Consider the following 22,863-nt stretch of genomic DNA (forward strand, 5'->3'; position numbering starts at 1 on the left):
CCAGCTGCTCTGGCTGCAGGGTTTGCTTAGCCTCCTGTGGTGGTTTATTGATCTCTTCATATGTTCACTGAGATTATAAAATAGAAACTGGCAGTTTGTCCAGGATGGTTGTCACTGCATTTCCATTCTCATTTTTATACAATTGAGATACACCCACCCTGTGTGTAAGCCACATAAATCCTTTTATTTACACAAAAAGCACAGTTAACCCATGGGTGGGCGGCTTGGGAGGGGTGCGCTGGCCAGGAGCTGGAGCTCAGGCCAGACGTTCAAGGAGTCAGGACGGGTTTTCAGACCCTGGCTCCCACTCCCCGGCTGCTCTCAGCTCATTCTCCCCAGGGCCCTAGCATCTGGGCGCTCTGTGGGCTGCCTGCACTTAGTGGCAGGTGTTGCTGTCTGTCGGCAGCTCCATTTTCACCCGAGGAGCCCATCTGCTTCCTTGAATGGGGGTTCAGCCCCTTCTCCTTGGGCGTTTGCCCTCCAGCCACCTCCCTGGGGCTGGGCTGTGTCCCTGGGCAGCAGCCCCTCTCTGAGCTGCCACAAGAGCTGGGCTGTGTCCTTGTTTTCCACCAGCCTTACCATTCACAGGAAAGCTGCTCAGGTGTGTGTTGGTTTTCTTTTTAATTCAGGATATTTTCTCCATGAAACAGCAGCTTGTCTTTGCACCCAGATGTCCCGAAATCAAAAGTGTGCTGCCTGACTGTGTGGTCACACTGGCTGTCATCCCAGGTCACAGACCGGGAGGGCCTAGCTGTCCTCTGTGGTGTGTGTGGGGCTGGCCTGCAGGCTCCTGGCCATGTCGCCACTCTGTTCTCTGGCCAGTCTGCTCATCCCATAGTCTTTCCAGGATCAGAGCAGACATTTCTGCCAGGCGCCTCCCAGCACCGTCCATCCCGCAGCTACCTGTGTACAGAGCACCCCGGCCCTGTTTCTGTATCTGCGGTTGTGGGCGTGGGGGAAGGAGGGTGCCCAGGTGGCCAGTTCTCTGAGCTGGTTCGCTGGTGCCCCGATCTCTTCCTCCATGTGGGTTGAGTCATTGCTGATATCTGCCTGGAGTTGGAGTCCTGGCGCCTTCTGTGGTTTTAGGGAGCAGGACCGTCTCATCCTCCATGGCCCTCACTTCTCCTCATATTGTGGTCTCCTGAGGGTCTGGAACCTGGAGCTGTGGTCGTGATGCCCAGAGCCTAGAGCCTCTTGCTCCCATCTTTTCCCAAACTTTCCCACCGTCCTGCCATTCCGCTCACAGAGGAGGGAGGCCCAGCCGGCTGCTCCCCGCCCCGCTCCCTGCCGATGATGTGGCTCTGGTCTCTCTCAGAAGACCACCCTACTCCCAGGCAGCCAGGGTCCTGCTCTAGAATCTCCTGGAGCTTCCATTCATTCTGGGGTGTGGTTTCCCTCAGCCATCTTCCCAGATCCAGGCAACAGAAGCTTTCCGCCCTTGCCGGTTCCTTTTCTTGTGTTCCTGGGACCTCTGTCTGGGCCTGAGGGTGTAGCCAGGGCTCCCAGAGGAGGGGTCCCCGGGGAAGATGCTGAGGTTGGCCTCCCCGGAACCGCTGTTCTCTCTCTTAGAACCCAGGCATGGGCACCTTCATCGGCGTCTACCTGCCCTGCCTGCAGAACATCCTCGGCGTGATCCTCTTCCTGCGCCTGACGTGGATTGTGGGCGTGGCCGGCGTCCTGGAGTCCTTCCTCATCGTGTTCATGTGCTGCACCTGCGTGAGTGGCCGAGGCTGTTTCTGGGTTTGGGGCAGTGGCAGCTGGACTCCAGGGACCTGACCATGTGAACAAATGTGGGCTCTCCCCGGTCCACTGCTCTCTCTCTGAGGTTGACCGTGTGGATTCTGTCCCTGGGCGGCCTCCTCACCAGTGCTGGTGTGATCACTGGGTGTGGCCTGGGGGCTGTGACCAGGCTGTCCAACAGCCTCAGGGAGTCTTACTTAGTTGCACTTGCAGAAATACAGAGGCAACCCAGCAACCGAGGGTTTTCACCAGGCACTGTCACCACGCACAGGAGTCCTGCACTTTGACCTGGTCCACTTCCAGTTGGACCATCTGCACATTTTCAGGGACCCTGTTTTTAGGAAGGGACATGTGGTGGTAACTTGCTGAGCCCCGACCCTCGCATGTGAGACCTGCCACTTGGCCTCCGCACCTGTGTCCCTGTCCGTTAGGGACACAGTCTCTTCTTGCCACTGATAGTTGCGTCTGCTTTAACCTCTGGATGCTCCTCAGTGCCTCCTCCCAGCCCTGAGTTTTCCTGCTTCCTTTATTGTTAAGAGGGTGATTAAGCTGTTGTGTTACCCTGTGTCACCTGGAGACGGCTGTCTAAAGAATTCAAACCATGCAGATGAGTGGGTGTCCACAGGCCCCTCTCAGGCCACTTTCCCTGCTGCCCCGGGCTTCCCAGAGCTGTGGTGCGGTCACCCAAACAGCCTCACTGCATTCTCCCTGGGTCACAGCATGTTTTTTACGTTCAAGAGTCGGAAAGTGTCTGGAGTGCTGCTAGGCACACACAGGAAAGGATACCAAGCAGGATAGTGGGGTGGGGCCTTGCTCAGGTGGCAGACACGGCCCAGCAGGAACCCGGGCACCGTGGTCACCGGGGCCTTCGCTTCCCAGGCTGTTCCTTCTGGTCCTTAGGTTCTAAAATAGTTACTCTCCAACCCATGGGTGTGGCTGCTTCCTGAGCAGGTGGGCACCTTGTACCCCATGGGGCGTGGGCACCCAGGGAGAAGCTGCCCTTCAGTGCTGGACGGGGTCCTGAGTTGAGTGCTTTCTGGGCAGCCTGTGGGAGCTCAGTTTTGGGAGTTCAGTGGGAGAGAACGTGGGGCTGGGGCTGCAGTCCTGTCTGAAGCTCTGTCTGCTGGTTACTCGGCAGCCCTTTTGTGATCAAACTGGGAACAGGAGCTGGGCCTGCTGGGCTCTGGCCCAGGCCTGCTGCTGGGCGGCCCTCAGAAGTGCTTTTCTAAAAGGGTCACCTGTCTTTCTGCAGACGATGCTCACCGCCATCTCCATGAGTGCGATTGCCACCAATGGCGTGGTCCCAGGTAAGGGGGTGCTGGAGGCTGGGTGGTCTGAAACGAAGCCTTCCTTTTGTGAGCAGGAACTGAGCTGAGCCCTGCCTGGGCTCCATGCATGCTCCACTTTCATTTTGGCGATGACCTTGACATTAGCCCTTCACCCAAGGCTGAAGATGAGGCAGGAAGTGGGGCCTGGTCCCCAAAGGCCTAGTGTGGACATGCCCTTACCACCTGGAGGTTGCTGCCGGTCATTCATGTCTGAGCACAGACATCTCCATGTCTAGAGGGGTCGGGTGGGTGGGAGAGGCGCGTCCTCAGCCCGGCCAGGCCCTTCCAGAAGCTCTGTCGGAGTGACCTGGCCTTTGGGCAGCTCTTGCCTCTCACCTGCACGAGGACTCTCCAGGGCTAGTGCCCCTGGTGTCCCGGGGCCTCTTCCCCTGCCTCCCCTGAGGGCATGGGCGTTGCTAAGACCAGGGTAGGGGCCTGTTATACGAGTGCTTGAGGCTGCTGTGCCATTGAGATTCTCCTCAGAGCGGGAACCATCAACACCCCCAAGATTTTTTCTTCTCAAACATGCCTTTGCTGTCTGGACAAGAGGCTGGCATTTATGACCAGCTGAATCCCTTTGATTTTGAAGTTTAATCCCCACAAACCATCATTCTCTTTTTAAACCAACAAAACTAACGTGCCACAGGCTTCATTTGTTGCCTCTGATGCTGTCTGACGAAGGGTAGGAAGAAGGGAGGGGCTGCCTGGGTGATGGGGGCTGAGGGCGGGAGGGCGGGGCTCTGGTCTGCAAGGTTCACTGGTGTTTGAGCCCTGAAATCATGGCTGTTTGTTTCCCCCCCGCTTTGCAGCGTAGCTCCCATCCCTAGGAGGCAGTGCCCACAGGGCAGTGAGCTCAGCAGAGAAGGGGAGGCAGGGGGGCCAGTGCTGCGTCCAGTTTGTACCTGAGGCCGTGTTGTCTCTCGGGAGCAAAGGTGCAGGCACAGATACCTCTAGTTTATTTGGCGCCTGGATTCAAGGAACTGAAACGATGCCACCTTGTGCCCCTGCAGCTTGTGCAGCCTGTGTCTATAAGTGAGGTCCAGCATGTTTTGCACCCCAAGTCCTTGAATAGTGGCCCCTCCCCCAGAATTTCCCAGGCTTCACAAGGAGCAGCAGCTGTGTAGAGGCCATAATCCTGCTGGCCGTCCTCCCCTGGCCATGGAGCATGAGCCCCGATGGGCTTACCGGCTGGGCATGGGGACCAGTCTCCCTTCACTTGACGTCCAGCTGGGAGGAGGCACCAACACTCAGTGCTGAGGAGGAGGTGTGACCCGCTCACGAGGAGAGATGATTCTAGTGGCAGATCGGCATTTAGGTTTGCTTTTCAGAGAGAAGGGCATGCCCTGAGGGGTCCTTCAGGCTCTCCAGAGTCACCCATGGTTTCCCAGTAGTGTCTGAGGGTGTACTCGCTGTCCGGCAGAATAGCCAGGGACGGGTCTGTGGGGCATGGGTGTCACTGCATGCTGGGGGTGATACAGAAGTGAAGCTTAAGCAGCCCTGGGCTCTCAGGCCTTTTGGGGCAGAAGCTAAGAGGATGGAAGTGTTGGTTTTACATCAAAATGTGCAGGTTTACGGGCTCTGCCCCCTGCTTGTGGCTGTTTTCCCCCAGGACCTATTTGGTCACAACTGCCAGAGCCGCTGTGTGTTCTGCAAAGTCCACATTCACGGTACCCGGTGGGTCCTTAACGGTACCTAGTGGGTCCTTAGCCCCATTTCCTGTTTGATGTTTTTTGCAGCTGGCGGCTCGTACTACATGATATCGCGGGCCCTGGGGCCGGAGTTCGGGGGGGCCGTGGGCCTCTGCTTCTATCTGGGCACGACCTTTGCAGGGGCCATGTATATTTTGGGGACCATTGAGATTTTTCTGGTAAGTGCTTTGTTTGGGGCTGGTTCCCCTTGCCTGGCACCGACCCCAAGGGCAGAGCTTCTGGCAGGCCTTTCTTCTCAGCTTTTGTTCCTTATGTATCCGAGGGTCCCTTGTAGATGCATCCTGGTGGTGTGGGGGCCCTTGGGGAAGGAGGGAGCCAGCGCTAAGCCCCCTAGAGAAGGGCCCTTCGGAAGGTCGTGCCTGGCCCTGTCCCTTTCCCCATGTGGCCATCCTCTAGGCAGGGATGGATAGGCTGCCCTTCTTGACTTGTCTTGTCCCCACAGACCTACATCTCCCCTGGCGCATCCATCATCCACGCCCAGTCGCCGGACGGCGAGGCTGTGGCCTTGCTGCACAACATGCGAGTGTATGGGACGTGCACCCTGGCCCTCATGGCCATGGTGGTCTTTGTGGGTGTCAAATACGTCAACAAGCTGGCCCTGGTGTTCCTGGCCTGTGTGGTGCTGTCCATCCTTGCCATCTACGCCGGCGTCATCAAGACCGCCTTCGACCCGCCAGACATCCCGTGAGTCCCAGTCTTCTGTCCGGGGTCCTTGTCCTCGGTCCTCTGCTTGGGCCAGGCCTGTAAGGATGCAGTGTTTCCTGGTTTGTCATTGGTTTGTAATTCATGGCATGACGGCGGGGCCCGGGGTGGTGGTGCTGTGTGTCTGGCAGTCTTACCTTCTTCCCCTGGCATCGGGGATGAGCAGTCGGGCTGCTTTTGTAGCAGCTACCTGCAAGACCAGGACGGGAGGTTTGGTGAAGGACCAAGGGCGTATAGGTTGCCGGCGTCCCTGAGGACAGCAGGCAAACTGATCTCCTGGCTGTGGCCTGCTCCCCTGGTCCTCATGAAAACCCTCAAGTGGGTTCTTCCCTTGTCCCCCATTTGAATGAGGACATTAAGTCACAAGGAAGTGGCCCTAGGTCAGAGAGCAAGTGAGTGAGCTGGTGTTCAGGCAGCAGGTTGCCCATTGGCCTGGGTGGGGGTGGCTGGGAGGGGGCTGGTACCAACCCTCTCCTGGCCCCTGCACTTTGCTGTCTCCATGTGGAGGGAGCCACCTGGGTGGGAATAGTCCCATTCACTCCAGGACAGACCGTCCCTCAGCCCCACGCTGCGTGAGAACTGGACTCCTGCTTAAACACTGATTTCCAGCAGCTCATGCCAATGTTCTCATCGTGCTAAACGGGGAGTATCAGCAGCTACTAGCAGGGCCCCCTGCAAACCTCCACCATCACTGAAGAAAGTGGTGGGAGTCATTTCAGGTCCCGCATGTCCCCTCACACCCCCACTCCCGCTTCAGGGTCTGTCTGCTCGGGAACCGCACGTTATCGAGACGCAACTTTGACGTCTGTGCCAAAGTCCTCACCACCAACAATGGCACGGTGACCACTGCGCTCTGGGGCCTGTTCTGCAACAACTCCATGCCCAGCGCCATCTGCGACGAGTACTTTGCCCAGAACAACCTCACGGAGATTCAGGGGATCCCCGGCGTGGCCAGCGGCGTCTTCCTGGGTGAGTGCCCAGCAGATCTCAGTGGGGTTGAGTTGTCCAAAGCCCAGTCCCTGGGAGCCGGTGCTGCTGCCTGGTCCCTGGTTGTGCCACCCCTTCCTCGATGCTGATCTGCCAGGGCCGTAGATGCAGCCACTTGTGGAGGCCAAGGGGTCAGGGGCTCCAAGTGGATCCTTTTGCTTTAGGATTTCATAGCAGCTCTGTTAATAAGGGCAGTAATTAACCGGTGGGGACTGGTTTTTCCTGTCTCCGAGTTCCTCTGTGATGAGAAATTGGGCTGCCCCCCTTCCCCCCATACCTGGAGAGAGGCCTGACTTTTTATGGGCGAGGAAGTGGAATAATCCTGAGGCCGTGATCACTGGTCCCTAGCTGTCTGCCCTGAGGCAGATGGATAGCACGGGTCCCTCTGAGGCTGTGATGACAGTGGGTGTTGCGGGGAGGCGGGGGCTGTACTGCGTTGAGATGGGTCAGGGTTGCACACGCCTACACATCCCTCAGCCTGGGATCCTGATGCTCAGAGGCCCCTGGCTAGTGGCCCAGACCCGACTTCTGGGTTCCGGCAGAGCAAGACCCTTGGAGGGGCAGCCGTCACAAGTCACACAGGAGGGTAGTGGTGGAGCAGGGATCTGTGGAAGGTGGGAGTGAGGCATAGAGACCTACGGGGTTGGGTGTCTCTATGGGAGGACAGGATCCATGTAGGGGGAGGGGTCCCTGAGGGGATGGGCTCTGCAACAGGGACCCTTCAGGGGGTTTTGGAGGAAAAGGGGGTCTGTATGGAGAGGGGGCCTACAGGCTATAGCCCAGCCAGCTGGGATCTGCTTAGGGTGCATTTGCACAGGTAGGAGGTGGGCCCAAGGTGACACCTTAATTGTGTGTGGGGCTGGGGCCATCACTGCCCCTGAGGGGTCCTCCATCAGCGAGGCGACCTGTGTGAGGGGATTGCTGTCCGACCCTCCACTTGGAGACCTCCCCCCAGAGCCCAAGACAGTGTGTCAGGGACACACTTGTTCAAGTGAAATCTTCTGCAGATGTGATTGTGGGACCGGAATCGTTCATTCAGTGATTAGTGAACAGTCCTCAGAGCTCCGTTTCTGAGTTTGATGCCTCGTGTGAAGTTTGAGCATGCCAGGCGCATCTGCTGGGCCTCCCGACGGCGGGAGCCCTGGTGGGAGGTTCCAAAGTCCTGTGACCCATCCTTTCCCCCCACAGATAACCTGTGGAGTGTGTACACGGACAAAGGCGTGTTTGTGGAGAAGCAGGGCACGCCCTCCGTAGCGGTGCCAGAGGAGAGCAGAAACAGCAAGCTGCCCTACGTGCTCACCGACATCATGACCTATTTCACCATGCTGGTCGGCATCTACTTTCCCTCCGTGACCGGTGAGGCCGCGGGCACTCCAGCGGGCCAGGCCGGCTCTTCCCTCAGCTCTAACGTAGCCAACCCTGTCCCCCCTCCCCCCCACCCCCCGTTTTCTTTCTTGTTTGGCTCAAAAAAGGAGTTGCAGTCTGCACCAGCCACCCACCCAGCGCTGCCTCTCTAAGCTCGTTGTCACTTCAGGTCACTCCTAGAATACGCTCATGAGGCGCTCAACAAACCTGCCAGCAGTTGGCGTTTCTTTGAGCCCAGTTGGAGCCATTTTACTCTATGTACCAAATGGAGTGAGTGAGCCTCGAGGGTGTAGGCAGTGACACACCCATGTGCGGAGTAGCAGGACTGAACCCGGAGTGGAGTCAATGTGAGGAGGCCTCGGGTTACTGTAGGGTCACCTTCTTATAATGCTTGATTCAGACCTGGCTCCATGAGGAATTCAGCATTTGGCATCATTGTCCCGGGAGTTTCTGACCCCAGCCACCTGGATTAACCCAATCTTAGCGGGAAGTGAGGTCGGAGCCAGGTGCACCCGGAGGCTGCCTGTGGCTTTGGTGTCAACGGCAAGTGTCTGGGTTGAGCCTTGCTCTGGTCTTGACTGTGACTTGGTTCATGGTGGGACTCGCTGTCCCTGTGGAGAGTGTGGGGACACTTGGAGCCTTTTCCCAAGTGCCCGCAGCAGCCGTCCCACATCCACACAGTGATGTCTGGGCTGTGCTCTTGGAGGCCTAGCCTGGGGACAGTGGCTCCACGCCGGTGTGGTCTTCAGCTCACATCTCTTTAGCTGAGGCCCCGGCTGCGTCATCCTGAAGCTCTGCCTGCCTGTCTGTCTCTGCAGGCATCATGGCGGGCTCGAACCGATCGGGGGACCTCAGGGACGCCCAGAAGTCGATCCCCACAGGGACCATCATGGCCATTGTGACCACATCTTTCATTTGTATCCTTAAAGGGGTAAAGTTGGGGGGCGCAGGCACAGGTGCTGTCCGTCACGCCCTCCGAGGCTTGCTGCTGTGCCACCCGCAGCTTGGGTGAGCTGCTCTGGTGTAGGCTAGTTCTGGCCACAACACCTGTCCCTTAGAGAGGGGCCTTAGAGAGGTGCCCATATGACGCAAGAAAATAAAACACGACACCTGGCACCACCTCCACAGTCGGTTACGGAATGTGACACTGTGTGTAAACTACAGACAGTAGCCATGTTAACACATGCAATATACCGCAGATGTTAGTAACACGTATCTGCGTGTGTACCACGTGATGGTCACACACATGTGCTCTAGTCAGTTTTACCCGCTGTGTCACGGAGCTGCTGGCGGAGCCTTTCCTCTCATGGCAGTGTGTCCCTTCTAAGTGAGCCAGTGTCCCTGCAGTGGTCACACGGCAGGCCTGTACGTCCTCCCTGACCGGAGGCCCCGTTCCCTGGAGCCAGAGCTCAGCAGTGAGGAAGGTGCCCGAGGGCCACGGGACATGGCAGTGCCCAGAGTGGGTGGGCAGGCACAGGTGGCTCCAGGCATGTCTGCGACCAGGGCCCTGCTGCCAGCACGTGGTGTCCACTGCTTCCTTGACATGAGCCATAGACCTCTCCTGCATCATGCTTTTTGGGGCCTGCATCGAGGGCGTGATCTTGCGAGATAAGTATGTTGGTTTTTATGTGCAATTTCTAGAAACTTCTGGGGACAGAGTTGGTTTTCTTTAGCTGTGAAATGGAGATCACTCAGGACTTCACACTGCTTGTGTAGAGCAGTGGGCCCCCATGCTCCCTTTGTTGAGATTCTGTTTGGTCTGATGCCTCCATCCTGCTCCTGCTGGGAGACCACAGAGTCACCTCAGACCTGACAGAGCTGGGGGTGCAGGGGATCCTGGGAGAGGCATGGGGAACCCCGCTGGCCCCACCACCGCTCAGTGGAAGAGCGGCCAGTGCCTCAGGCTGTTGCCCACCAACCTGCTTTCTTGTAGCTGCGTGTCCATCCGCCCCTCGGGTGTGAGGGCTTCAGGTTCCTGATAGTGAGGCCGTGCCACTGTCTGTCACTTGCAGGAGTGACAGTGTGGCCTCATGGACCCTGGACGGGCCGGCCATGGCTTCCTGGGGGGCCCTCGGGGAGCAGGGCCCGTGCGCTTACTTGGGGGGAGTGCCGTTGTGCCCACTCAGCAGCTGGGAAAATGTTTAATCTTCAGCTCATGTTTTCAACATGCACCCCGCCCGCCCCTCCCACAGGTTTGGGGAGGCCCTGCAGGGGAACTTGGTCATCGGCATGCTGGCCTGGCCCTCGCCCTGGGTCATCGTCATCGGCTCCTTCTTCTCCACCTGCGGCGCTGGCCTGCAGAGCCTGACGGGGGCACCGCGTCTGCTGCAGGCCATCGCCCGAGACGGCATCATCCCCTTCCTCCAGGTGAGCGGCTGCCCGCAGGTTGGGGGCTCCCTTCCGAGAGCGGGACCCTTGGGAAGGAGCATGTCTGGAGGGTCCCGTGCCTGAGGTTCTGCCCCAGAGCACGGGTGCCAGGAACAGAGGCAGCCCCTCACCGCCCTGGGATGGCAGAGCGGTTCACAGGCGTGGCTGTGGGAGCCGCCTCTTCCCAGGGGGTTGGCATGTGTCCCGTGGGACTTTGTGCCCAGGACTGCCCCACTGTGACGATGAGGGCCATGGAGTCTGGAGCCCCTGCTTCCTCCCGTTGGGGCTGACGCCTCTGGGAGGAACTTAGTGCCCTGGCACCACATGACAAGGGCCGCACACGCGGGGCTTAAACAGCACAGGCTGAGCCTCTCCCGGGCTGGAGGCCAAAGTCCGAGGTCAGGGTGTCTCTGGCTTCCTCCTGAGGCCTCTCCTTGGGGAGCAGACGGCCCCTTCTCCCTTAGTGCTCACAGGGCCATCCCTGTGTATGTCCGTTCTACTCTTCTTACAATGGCCCCAGTCAGAGTGGGTCAGGGTCCAGCCCAGTGACCTCAGCTCCAAACATGGTCTTGTCCTGAGGTGCTGGGGCAGGACCTCACCAGGCGCATTTTGGGGACACACCGACCTTCATACTTATCGAGCATCTGAGGCTAGCGTGTGGCTGTGGCCCAGCGTCTGCCGTTCTCACGTAGTTTCCTGAAACCAATCCCAGCAGACTCGGGTTTCTTCCCCTTTCACGGCTTCCGTCTGTCTGCTCAGGAGAGACAAGGTCGTGGAGGGTGCACTGCCGGCCCAGGGACCGTGCTGGACTGTCGGGAGGTGGCCCTGGTGTTGGGGAGCCCCGCCTTGGACCCCCCCCCCCCCCTCCGGCAAGGCTTGGCTGGTGGGACTGCTCCCCTGGGTCTGCATTTTGTGTTTGTTCTGTGTCTCTGCCGTGTGCTCAGTTTCCTTTCCCAGAATCTTGGGCAGCGGGCAGTGTGTGGGAAGAGCTACTCAAGCCTGGTGTCCCTGAGCATGGGGCAGACCTTCTGGAAGGTTCTGTCACCCACATGGCTGTGGGTGAAGGTCCAGGTGCCTTGTAGGGAGGTCCTTGCAGAATTCTTTCCCCTCGAGGCTGGGCTTAGGATCCCAGGAGACCCCTGTCCAACATACTGGGTCTGATGGCACACAGCTGCTGACTGCCTACCAGTTCTGGGGGTCAGGTTTTCTTCCTGGGAGCAGGCTGCGGCATGGAAATCCACTTCTTCATATGTTGCATCTCTGAGGCCCTGTGGGTTGGACCAGCCAACTCCAGGCATCGTTCCTGCGGCCATCGGGCCCTGGCCCCCAGCCCACGTGCCCTTCTCCCTGCAGGTGTTCGGCCATGGGAAGGCCAACGGGGAGCCCACGTGGGCCCTGCTGCTCACCGCCCTCATCTGTGAGATCGGCATCCTCATCGCTTCCCTGGACAGCGTGGCCCCCATCCTCTCCATGTGAGCTGAGCACGGGCACGGCAAGGGCATGTGGGACCAGGCGTGGGGATGTGGTCGCCACTGTGGCCACTGTAGGACCATGAGGCCCTGTTCTCAGGGCTGGCCTTCTGCTCAGGGGACCACAGACAGGGATGGGCCCAGTGGCCCAGGTGATTAGGTGTGGGGCAGTGATGTGGATGAGAGGAGGCCAGGGAGACCCGAAGGAGGGACAGTGATGTGGACAGTGGGACAAGGAAACCTCCCCCTGACCCCCGCACTGGAAGAGCAGTGATGGGGACGAGGGCCTCGTGGGAGGTGGTGGGCAGGGACTCCCGCAGGACAGAGCAGATGCTGAACCACCGTGGGACCTGGCTCGGCTCCTCTGATGCTGCTTCTTGGTCCCCAGGTTCTTCCTCATGTGCTACATGTTTGTGAACCTGGCATGCGCAGTGCAGACCCTACTGCGCACCCCCAATTGGCGCCCACGCTTCAGATACTACCACTGGTAAGACTACTGCCTGTAAGGCTATGCTGGGAGGGTGCACAGTGCTTCTGCCAGGCCAGCTGCTGCCGGGCCCGGAGGCTGCGGGGCCTGGTTGTCCTTCATGGAAGCGCCCAGCCAGGCTGGTGAGGACGGCGTGCCTGTTTGTCACCCAGGACGCCCACTGTGGGCAGCCTTGTCTTCACTGTGGGACCCAGGCTGCTGGGTCTTGTGTTCCCTGAGTGTCAGGTGCTGGGTTTCGTGCCCATCAGGGTGCAGAGAGCCTTGGGGAGCGAGTGGGCGTTCAGCACAGTTGAAGAGCCAGGGCTGCGACCAGTGTCGTCAGGCCGTTCCAGCCCTCAGGGCCCACTCAGGATGGAGGAGCTGGCTGCCAGGCATCCCTGCCGTTTTGAAGGAGTAACGAAAAGAAAGGTTTTCATGAAGGGACTAGTCCTGTTTTTGAGGCAGCTGCTCAGATGCTAGTTTGGGGCATGGGACAGGAGGCGTGTGAGATGTGGGGGTCGGGGTCCGGGCCGGGGCATGGACTCTGGTCCCCACTTGCGGCCATTGAATGACCACATACTCCCCCAGGACCCTGTCCTTCCTGGGTATGAGCCTGTGCCTGGCACTGATGTTCATCTGCTCCTGGTACTATGCCCTGTTCGCCATGCTCATCGCCGGCTGTATCTACAAGTACATCGAGTACCGAGGGTGAGCTCTGCGGGCCACACGGCCGCCGCGGTCACAGGGTCCCTGCCAACCGGGGCATGTTCTCTGAGTGGGGCCTCCCTGAGGGGGGCGGGGGCGTTGGACCGGAGGGTGCAGCGGGACCTGGGCAGGATCTCAGCTGCAGCCGTCATATCAGTGGACAGGTGGAGAGCTGCCACGTCTGCTGTTCTCAACTGATCCCATGTTGTGAGACACAACATTAGGTTTATCTGTGTCTATATATAAACGCCACGTTTTAGTGTGCTTTTTGGAAACAAAAATCCACCGGATGGCAGCACTGACGTCTGACAGGTTTCAACATTTCCAAAAACCACACCGTCAATAAAAAACAAAGCCGAGGGCAACCATAGTGCCCGAAGGTTACCTGCATCTCAGAGCCTGTAGTTCCTCACTGGGCGGTTCCCCAGCCGCCCTGGTCCCTGCGGGGTGGGGTGGGGCCTCTCGGGGAGGTGGGCCCTCTGGCCAGGTGGCAGGTGGGCGGCTGCCAGAAGCTCCGTCCCAGCTCTTGTGGTTTGGAAGGAGGGTCTGAGGCTCATGCTGGTGAAGCCCAATCTTTTGGAGCCAGCTCTGCCCAGGTCTCTGCCTGCCCATCAGCCCCGCCGCACCTTCTCCTGCAGTTCCCCCAGTTGGCCCATCTGAGGTCCCTTACAGGTGCTAGGCTCACCTCCCCCACCCCTTCCCGCCAGGGTGCCCCTCCCCATGTCCTTCCCCTCCTGCTCTTGGCCTGCCTGCTAGCCCCTCCTCCGTCACAGAAGTGCAGAGAGACCCCAAGGCAGCTTTCTGGGCGCTGCCCTGCGGGCACCTTCTGAGTGTGCTGTGGGGGCTTCATTGCCGCCCCTTCCTCCGCAGGGCTGAGAAGGAGTGGGGCGATGGTATCAGGGGGCTGTCGCTCAACGCTGCCCGCTACGCCCTGCTGCGTGTGGAACACGGCACCCCCCACACCAAGAACTGGAGGTGAGTGCCGGCGGCCCTGCCCTCTGATCCCATGGAGCACTTGTTTCTAAAGCAGACTTAGATACCGGTCCTCCTCTTGTTAGGGAACATGTCTCAGAAGCTTTGAGTGCCTTCCCTCCATCCATGGGGTTGAGGGGGAGGGGTGTGATCAGCTTGTGTCTGATCAGCCATCTGGAGGGCGGTGCTGGCTCTAGGCTGGGCCTGAGCTGTGGGTGTGGGGAGTGGTGAGCTTTCCTAGGGGCTCCTGGGATGGAGGACTTCAGCGTGCAACAGCTAGGCTGTGCCCTCTTCTCACTTCTGGGAAGGGAGTGGGGGAGGGAATTTAATCTGTATTGAAAGCCCTTGGTCTCCCCTCCTGTACTTACCTGAGGTGTTAACAGCCAGGGACAGGAGATGCCCACTGAGGTTTTCAGTAGGAGCCTCAGGCTCAGGGGCCCCAGGCAGCATTTGACTATTCACCTGTCCCATCTGTCCACCTGTCCCATCTGTCCACCTGTCCCACCTATTCACCTGTCCCATCTGTCCACCTGACCCACCTGTTCACCTGTCCCACCTATTCACCTGTCCCATCTGTCCACCTGACCCACCTGTTCACCTGTCCACCTGTCCCACCTATTCACCTGTCCCATCTGTCCACCTGACCCACCTGTTGACCTGTCCTACCTGTTCACCTGTCCCATCTGTCCACCTGACCCACCTGTTCACCTGTCCCACCTGTCCACCTGTCCCATTTGTCCACCTGACCCACCTGTTCACCTGTCCACCTGTCCACCTGTCCCATCTGTTCACCTGTCCCACCTGTTCTCCCACCTGTTCACCTGTCCCACCTGTCTACCTGTCCCACCTGTCTACTTGTCCCATCTGTTCACCTGTCCCACCTGTCCACCTGTCCCACCTGTTCACCTGTCCCACCTGTTCACCTGTCCCACCTGTTCACCTGTCCCACCTGTCCACCTATCCTATCTGTTCACCTATCCTGTCTGTTCACCTGTTTCACTTGTCCTACCTGTCTCAACATGTCCACCGGTGAGTGTGTGGTGATGAGTTGCCACGGTAACTGCTATCCCTACACAGGCCCCAGGTGCTGGTGATGTTGAACCTGGACTCGGAACAGTGTGTGAAGCACCCCCGCCTGCTGTCCTTCACCACGCAGCTCAAGGCTGGCAAGGGCCTCACCATCGTGGGCTCTGTGCTGGAGGGGACCTACCTGGACAAGCATGTGGAGGCCCAGCAGGCCGAGGAGGTGGGTGGGCACAGACTTGAACTGGAAGACGGATGTGGGACCAGGGTGGCCTGTGCAGGGGGCGGAGAGGGTGCGGGCCGGCTGTGTCTGCCTGGGCTGCAGGTGAAGGTCTCCCATCGCCGATGCCCCAGGCACAGTGTTGTGTGTTTTGCTATCACTGGTCTCAGAAAAGACAGTGGCCTTTGAGTTTGAAACACGCAGGACTGAAACCTGCTTAAGAAATGCCCCCAACATGCGCTGCTCTGAGACCTTAAAGAGACAGTGCAGGTGACGCTCAGGAGGCTGCAGGCCCGGTGCCCAGGGCTGTTGAGCTCAAACCTCAGAAAGGTCCTGATGTTCCGACTTCTCTAGAGCCCTTGTGATGGCCCAGCTCCAATCAGTTTCCTTCCTCGTTGGAGGTCCCTGTCCTGCTGGGTTTGCCTGCTCAGAGGCTCTGAGGTCTCAGCAAAGCCAAGGGAGGGAGTGACTCTAGCCCCTTGTATGAATGTCCTGCCTACAGTGGCTGTAACTCATCACACCTGAGGGGCTGACATCACAGGTTTATCCCCCCTCTCTTCGGGCCGGAAGTCCAAAATCAAGTTGTTGCAGGGTCCCACCCCCTCCCAAGACTTCGAGGAGGACCCTTCCTGCCACCTTCAGCCACTGGAGGCTCCAGGTGTCCCTGGGCTTGTGGCCACATTCCTCACATTTCTGTTCCTGTCTTTCCTCTTCTGTCTCTTATAAGGACACTTGTCACTGGATTCAAGGCCACCTGGGTGATGCAGGATGGTCTCTTCATCGTAGGATTCTTACCTGCAAAGACCCTTTTTCCAGGGTCTTTGAATGTTTAAGGCCACATTCACAGGTCTTCAAGATTAGGATTCAGGCATATCTTTTTGGGGGCCACCACCAACCCATGCTAGTCTGTCCTCTGAACCCCCAAATGCTCATCTGTCTTATGTGCAGAATACATTCATCTTACCCCAACACCCTCCCCAGCCTCTGCTCATTATCAGTTCAGCCCAGAATCCCATCTGGCTATCAGAGGTCCCGAATCTCATCTCCATCATTTTAATTGAGTATTGGTGCACCTCTGGGTATAGTTCATCCTGGGCTGAATTCCTCTGTCCACAGACCTCCGAGACTTAAGAAAACAAGTGATCTGTGTTCCAAAGTACAACGTGGGGCAGACCTGGGAGAGACATTCCCATCTTAGGAGGCAGACACGTGAGGAGTTTGAAATCCAGCAGTTGGTCCCATTGGTCTCAGGGCCGGGAGTGCGTCTCTGTGGCTCGTGGCTCTGCCTAACGCAAGCCTGAGCCTGGCCTCTGTGGGCTGCTCAGCGTGGCCAGGAAGACCAGCATCTGCCCCTGGCATTGCTTTCATGGAAGACATGCTGTTGGTCCCTGAGTTGGGCCTCCTCTGATATCGAGCTGGCTGGTCAGATGCCTGGTGACCAAGCAGACAAAAGCTGCACACGGCGGGGCACCTGGGGGGCACCTGGTATTTCATCCTGAGCCTGTGAAGTACCACATTTTTTCTTAGAAGAGTGGTTAGCTTTGATGTGGTCTAGTGAAGTTCTCAACAAACCAGGTGTTTAACCCCAGGCTCAACGTGTTCCAGTGAAATAGTGAGCCATTTTGTGAGACATACAGATCATGTTGAAAGAACCACCTCAAGTTTTTTCCCCCGCACTGACCATCCCTCCCCTCTCCCCCACGTGCACAGCCGCAAGCACACACAGGCAGGGGGTCCCTCGGAGCATCTGCCAGGTCCTGCATTTGGTACCACAGGCACCACCCACGCCGAGCCTGTGGCCTTACCTGAGGCAGGGATGTCGGTGTGGGGTCCACCCAGGCTGCCCTGGCCCCTGGTGGTGGGCTGGCGCCCGGTCTGCGCCATGGGCACTATGGCACTGACTCCTGGCCTCTCCCCAGAACATCCGGTCCCTGATGGGCGCCGAGAAGACCAAAGGCTTCTGCCAGCTGGTTGTGTCCTCCAACCTGCGGGATGGCATGTCCCACCTGATCCAGTCGGCTGGCCTGGGGGGCATGAAGCACAACACGGTGCTCATGGCCTGGCCCGAGTCCTGGAAGGAGGAGGACAACCCTTTCTCCTGGAAGAACTTTGTTGGTGGGTAACGTCTCCCACAGGCTGTGGGTGTCAGGGTCAGCCTGCTCCCCGGAGGCCTGTTGGGGCCCCGGGCTGTGCTATTTCACTTGAAAACATTTGAAAAGCAAATGGCCCTTTGAGCCACCCTCTCCCTTTCTCCCAACTATGCCCCCCAGTTGGCCGTCCCTGGGGAGGTACCTGGCTTGGCCGCCCACACCCCTGTGCCAGTTGCCGAGCTGCTGATGGAGCAAGCGCTGCCTTTGGAGCCGCCCCAGGTGGGGGCTTCGTGGGGACCCTGTGGCTGCCTCCTGCGCTGGCTGGTGCCCAGCATCTCCATGGCGTGTGCAGTACTGCTGAGGCCCTGCTGACCCGTGTCCTGCCTCTCCACAGACACTGTTCGCGACACCACGGCAGCGCAGCAGGCCCTGCTAGTGGCCAAAAACGTGGACCTGTTTCCGCAAAACCAGGAACGCTTCAGCGATGGGCACATTGACGTGTGGTGGATCGTACACGACGGGGGCCTGCTCATGCTGCTGCCCTTCCTGCTGCGGCAGCACAAGGTGGGAGCGGGGGTCACGTGGGTGGCTCACAGGTGGGAGGTCAGGGGCCATTCATTGGTGGGGTGGGGGTTACACTGTCGGAGAGTGCCAGGGGGAGTCACATGAGGTGGGAGACTGGGTGGCCTGTGTCCCCCGAGGTGGGCAGTGGGGCCAATGTGCCAGAAGCTGCCCTGAGTGCGGATGTCCGTCCCCCCAGGTGTGGAGGAAGTGCCGGATGCGCATCTTCACGGTCGCGCAGGTGGACGACAACAGCATCCAGATGAAGAAGGACCTGCAGACGTTCCTGTACCACCTCCGGATCAGCGCGGAGGTGGAGGTGGTGGAGATGGTGAGGGCCTGGGCTCGGTGGCGGGGCTGCTGGCTGTGCTGTTTTGTTCAAGTTCCCCAGGCCCTTTTCTGTTTCAGGGCCCCGCGCTGCACGCCCTCCTCTGGGATGTGACAGTTTCTCTCTCTTTTCCTTTGCGACCATGGCAGTTAGAGGGACTCGGGTGCTTTGTAAACTGTCCCCCAGGTTAGGTTTGCCTGATGTTTTCCCCATGGGTGGGCTGAGTTTTGTGTGAGAGGAAGACTCCCAGAGGTGGCCTGCCTTCTCTAGTTTGTCCTGTCAGGGGAATGTGACATTTTACCTGTCCCAGGTGATGAAGACAGAGAACTGTGAGGGCTGTTCACACACACAGGCGCTTACACAGTCTCATACTCTTCCTCACATGCTCACGTTCACCAGCATCATGTCCGTGCACACACACACACACACACACTTATACATACTTGTGCACATGCTCACCCACAGATGTGCTTACTCACACTCATGCTGATTCACATATATGCTCACACACTCACTCGCACATGTACACCCACACGCACATGCTTACCCACACACGGGATCACACTTACATGCACTCACACGTGCACACACACTCACCCTTACTGGGCTGGGGGCTCTGAGCCACAGAGGGAGGGGCCGGGCCACCTGTTGTTTCAGTGCCTGCTCCACCTGAAGCGGTGATCTCTGGTAAGAGCATCGCGTTCTGTACACACTGAGTTTGCTGTGTCCTGGGGTGTTCTAGGTTGAGAACGACATCTCCGCCTTCACCTATGAGAAGACGCTGGTCATGGAGCAGAGGAGCCAGATGCTGAAGCAGATGCAGCTGTCCAAGACGGAGCGGGAGAGGGAGGTGTGTGTGGGCCCGGAACCCTCAGTAGAGGTGGCCAGTCACATGGGTGCAGGTGCAGGACCCATTGTTCCTCCAGACCGCCCCCGGGCTGTGGGGACCAGGGTCTTTGCGGTCACTTTGAGCCAGCTTTCCAAGCTGGGGCAGGAGGAGACGGTGAAGGAGGAGAAGGAAGTGATGAATTTGGCCTGGAAGCCCAGGGGGAGGGTGGACTGGTGGGAGTGGGGGCATCACTAGGACCCCAGCTGGGAGGCCGTCCGGGGGTTCTCTGGTTTCATTTGGGCACAAACTTTGGTTCCGTGGGCCAGCGGCTCCTCCCTTCCATGCTCACTCTTCCCCGGGAGGTTTGGAGACCTGCTGTGGTGAGTCCTGTTGCTGACCCTGCCCTCCCTCCAGGCTCAGCTAATTCATGACCGGAACACCGCATCCCATTCTGTGGTGGCCACCAGGACCCGAGCCCCTTCCACGCCTGACAAAGTGCAGATGACCTGGACGAAGGAGAAGCTGATCGCCGAGAAGTTGAAGAACAAAGAGACCAACATGTCCGGGTTCAAAGACCTCTTCAGCCTGAAGCCGTGAGTGGCAACCTGGGGGCCCGGGTGGCAGGTCCTACCTCCCTGTGTTGCCTGTGACCGGGCAGCGGGCACACAGCTGAAGGCTGGCAGGCCTGGAGGGCAGGGAAGCAGCCCAGGGGCCGCAGTGTCCTCTCGGGGCTGGGTGGCTGGGCCCGGGCAGTGAGTCAGTCGTGGGGCTACTGACTGTTCTTGGTGAATCTTACAGCAGCTAGAAGTGAGGGCTCCTGGACGGGTCAGAACTCCCAGCTTGGACCTGGTGATGATGCAGGTGCCTGTCAGGGACAGAGACCTGTCCCCCTGCCTTGGCTCCTGCCTGTGGTGTTGAGCTGAGAACCACCAGGGCTGGCAGAGGTGCCCGTGGAGGACACAGTGTGGCTGGGCCCCAGGAACGGGTCTGGGTTGCGTCATAGTCACACAGCCCCTGTGTCCCGGATTGGAGGGCAGAGCAGTGCCTCCCTGGGGTCGTTAGCGGAGGGCTAGACCTAAAGCGCGGGTGGTTGGGAAGGGCCTGCAGGCTTTCTAGGACCCTCGCAGAGAAGACCAAGGTAGGCCAGGAAAGAGCAGCCTGGGATGAGCCTACAGTTGTTTAAAAGTGTATACGGTGATCACTGCTGAAGTAACATATTCTCTCTGTTTTCTCTTCCATGTAGAGAATGGGGAAACCTGTAAGTCACTCACCTGGTTTAGGGTATCTGTTAGCCTGCTTGCTTCGCATGCCTGACCCACATACCCCAAGTAACCCGTGTGTGCGTGCTGTGTGTGCGTGCGTGTCTGTGTGCAGGCGGAGCTTGCTCACCGCTGCTGTAGCTTTCCGTTATTTCCTGTCTAATTGCTCTTCTCCATTCAGAGCGGCTCATGGCACATTCCTGACATTCATTCTCTGAATTCCGCAGAAGCACAGAGATCTGGGCCGGTTGGTCCTGAGCCGGCTCCGAGCGGAAGCATGTGTCTTGGTAGCTGTTAGTTGATTCATCCACATCCCTGGATCAAGGCACTCAGATACCAAACCTCAGCTCTGCGGGGACAGGATTTCCTGTGCCCCCCACATCCTATGCCTTTTCACCCTGTGGGAAGCTGCTGCTCTCTAACGTCTGTGTGAAAAGGGATGTGGATGAATTCTCTGTACGGTCAGGGCAGGACTTAGTCCCACAGACAGGGGGCCGGGGCCAGGCTGGCCAGCGGGGAGGGAGGGCCCCCTGAAGCTGCTGTTGGTCCATCTGTCCGTCCCTCTTTTTCTGTGTGTCCCCCGTTCCCTGGCTGCCCCAGGAGCTGTTGGGCTGTATTCTCCTGCGGTGGCCCAGTCCAAGACAGTGTTCACAGCAAACTCTGGGGTCTTGGTGGCTCCACTTCCTTTTTTGACCCCTAAACCTGAGTGAATTAGGTAACAGTGTTGGTCCATTAAAATCCCCCCCCCCCCCCCCCGCAAAGTCTATAAATTAAACAAACAAACAAATAAACAAACAAACAGGTAGACACAGGATAGGGTTCCTCCCTAAAGCGCTGTGGCACCCTGGGCCTGCTGAGACCCCTGTGCGGCACCCGTGGGCTCAGGACAGGCTCCATGCACCCGAACCCCCAACCCCTGCCTGGAGCAGGGGTCAGAATGGACCCCCAAGCGGGGGGGCTCAGAAGAGAATGAACCAGGAAGAGGCCGCGTCCTGGGCAGAACTGAGCCTGTGGGTGTCGGTTCCTCCAGGGCCACACTCCTCATGGTTAGGCTGGGAGAAGCTTCGGAAGGTGGGAGGTCAGCCCACCCTGACATGTGCGCGCCTTACGGTGGTGTCCCCAGGGCATGTGCACTTCGGGGTGGTTTGCTGGCTCTCCGGGGTGTGCAGCACGTGTTTTTTCAGCGTTTCTTCAGTCCTCGCCTTGTCGCCACCAGGGACCAGAATCGCCATTCGACTAACCACCCCTGTCCCCCCCACCTACCCCCACCCTGGACTTAATTCCCAGCCTCTGAAACCCTGTTTCGAAAGCTCTTCTCCCTCTGGCAGAGTTGGCGTCTCTGATACCTTTCCGACTTTGTGGACTCCGCAGACTCTTAGCTTCTGGGGATGTGAGGGCCGCCCTCTCCCTGTTTGGGCCTTGGACCTGCACCGGGGTCACTTTGTTCTGGAGCCACAGGTCCTTCCAGACCCAAACCTCTGATTTTAAGATTATATGTGCTTTCAAACTCTCAGCCCTAAGAGACCCTTTCATACCTCACACATGCGTTTCTGGAATTGCAGCCCTCCCCAAGCACACTGGTAATTGTGGTCTCTCCGGGCACCTAATTCATGGTTGTTGTGATGAGAGGTCCCGGTTGTGCCTCGGACAGAGACCCGATCTCTAATTTTATCAGATGGAATTGGAGGGAGAAAATAAAGGGTCTGTGTCCCTGTTTTCCTGCTGGTAATAATTGGTGGTTATAATCAGGTTTATTGGGTTGAAGGGTTGAGTTGATCAAAGAGTACAGCCTGGGCCTTTGTCCTGCAGGCCTTTTCCCGACCCCTCGTGTGCGGCCTCTGTCTGTCTGTCTGTCTGCCCGCCGTCCCTCTCGTGTCCCGGGCACAGTGCCCTTTGTAGAATGGCTGCAGCCAGACTGGATGTCCTGAGGCTGGCCACGGATCCCCCGTGTGTGACCCCAGAACTGTCCAGCACAGGAAGATGCAAATGCTTTGAGGTGGGCGGGCTCCGAAGACCGCTGCTCCTGAGTGCTCATTGGAGCAATCCCTTAGAGAGGGGACCCTTGGCCACCTGGCTGGGGACCCGTGGGGCCCTGTGGGGGCCTGAGTGCCTGGCGAGCCGGAGGGTGTGGTCTGCAGTCTCCCTAGATGTGTGGAGTGTGGAGAACTGGGTAGTGAGTGAGGCCCCGCGACACAGGGTCATGGAGCGTTGGAAGCTCTTGTCCTTCAGACAGAGCCAAAAGCGGCAGCGCCCAGGAGGACCCAGAGCAGGTTGGACCTCATAGTGGCCGCATCCTTGGCCAGGATCTCAGGCACTGGTACCGGACTTCAGACTGTAGTGGGGGTGGGAGCCAGGTGCGGGGGCCTGGCTTCTTCCCCTCTACCTCTGGGCTCCTCGGACCCCAGCCTGTGTCAGGATGCGAGAGAGGTTGGCGTGTGCACTGGGTTTAGCAAACTCACCTCAGGGTCGTGTTGAAAGCAAGGTTTGGCCGCCACGCCAGGGATTCCAATGGACACAGTTCAGAGCCCCTGGATGTGCGAGCGCTTTTCTGCGCCCAGACAGCTAGCTCCCCCAAAGCATTTGTTTCTGCCTGTGTGGACAGCTGCTTGTAAACTAGACGCTCAGCAGCTTTAGTGAGCCTCAGTCTGAAGTGTCGGGAGGCCAAAGCCTTCTGGTTGCTGAGTAAATCCCCCTCCCTGCCCTCTATCCCCAAAAGGGTCCTCTGCCCGTGGACTCGCCGCCC

General features: G+C 58.6%; 1 protein-coding gene across 5 annotated transcripts in view; it reads left to right on the forward strand.

The window, feature by feature from the left end:
* Positions 1–22,863, forward strand: part of SLC12A7 (solute carrier family 12 member 7) — an 81,360-nt gene that overhangs the window by 55,624 nt on the left and 2,873 nt on the right. For 3 of the 5 annotated variants that reach the window (XM_070411977.1, XM_070411982.1, XM_070411978.1), the window contains exons 4-23: positions 1,570–1,716; positions 2,993–3,047; positions 4,805–4,935; positions 5,220–5,461; positions 6,237–6,448; positions 7,655–7,822; positions 8,650–8,748; positions 9,386–9,443; positions 10,024–10,198; positions 11,552–11,670; positions 12,056–12,154; positions 12,722–12,841; positions 13,709–13,813; positions 14,888–15,056; positions 16,973–17,168; positions 17,538–17,707; positions 17,904–18,035; positions 18,775–18,882; positions 19,276–19,454; positions 20,105–20,119. In XM_070411977.1, coding sequence (XP_070268078.1) covers positions 1,570–1,716; positions 2,993–3,047; positions 4,805–4,935; positions 5,220–5,461; positions 6,237–6,448; positions 7,655–7,822; positions 8,650–8,748; positions 9,386–9,443; positions 10,024–10,198; positions 11,552–11,670; positions 12,056–12,154; positions 12,722–12,841; positions 13,709–13,813; positions 14,888–15,056; positions 16,973–17,168; positions 17,538–17,707; positions 17,904–18,035; positions 18,775–18,882; positions 19,276–19,454; positions 20,105–20,119 — 2,699 coding nt within the window. The remainder of the gene's footprint in view (positions 1–1,569; positions 1,717–2,992; positions 3,048–4,804; positions 4,936–5,219; positions 5,462–6,236; positions 6,449–7,654; positions 7,823–8,649; positions 8,749–9,385; positions 9,444–10,023; positions 10,199–11,551; positions 11,671–12,055; positions 12,155–12,721; positions 12,842–13,708; positions 13,814–14,887; positions 15,057–16,972; positions 17,169–17,537; positions 17,708–17,903; positions 18,036–18,774; positions 18,883–19,275; positions 19,455–20,104; positions 20,120–22,863) is intronic. The other 2 variants (XM_070411979.1, XM_070411980.1) reach the window with 1 other exon arrangement.

The sequence above is a fragment of the Myotis yumanensis genome, unplaced genomic scaffold (assembly GCF_028538775.1).
Source record: "Myotis yumanensis isolate MYYU_CA2020_CCGP unplaced genomic scaffold, mMyoYum1.0.hap1 SCAF_4, whole genome shotgun sequence".
NCBI lineage: Eukaryota > Metazoa > Chordata > Mammalia > Chiroptera > Vespertilionidae > Myotis > Myotis yumanensis.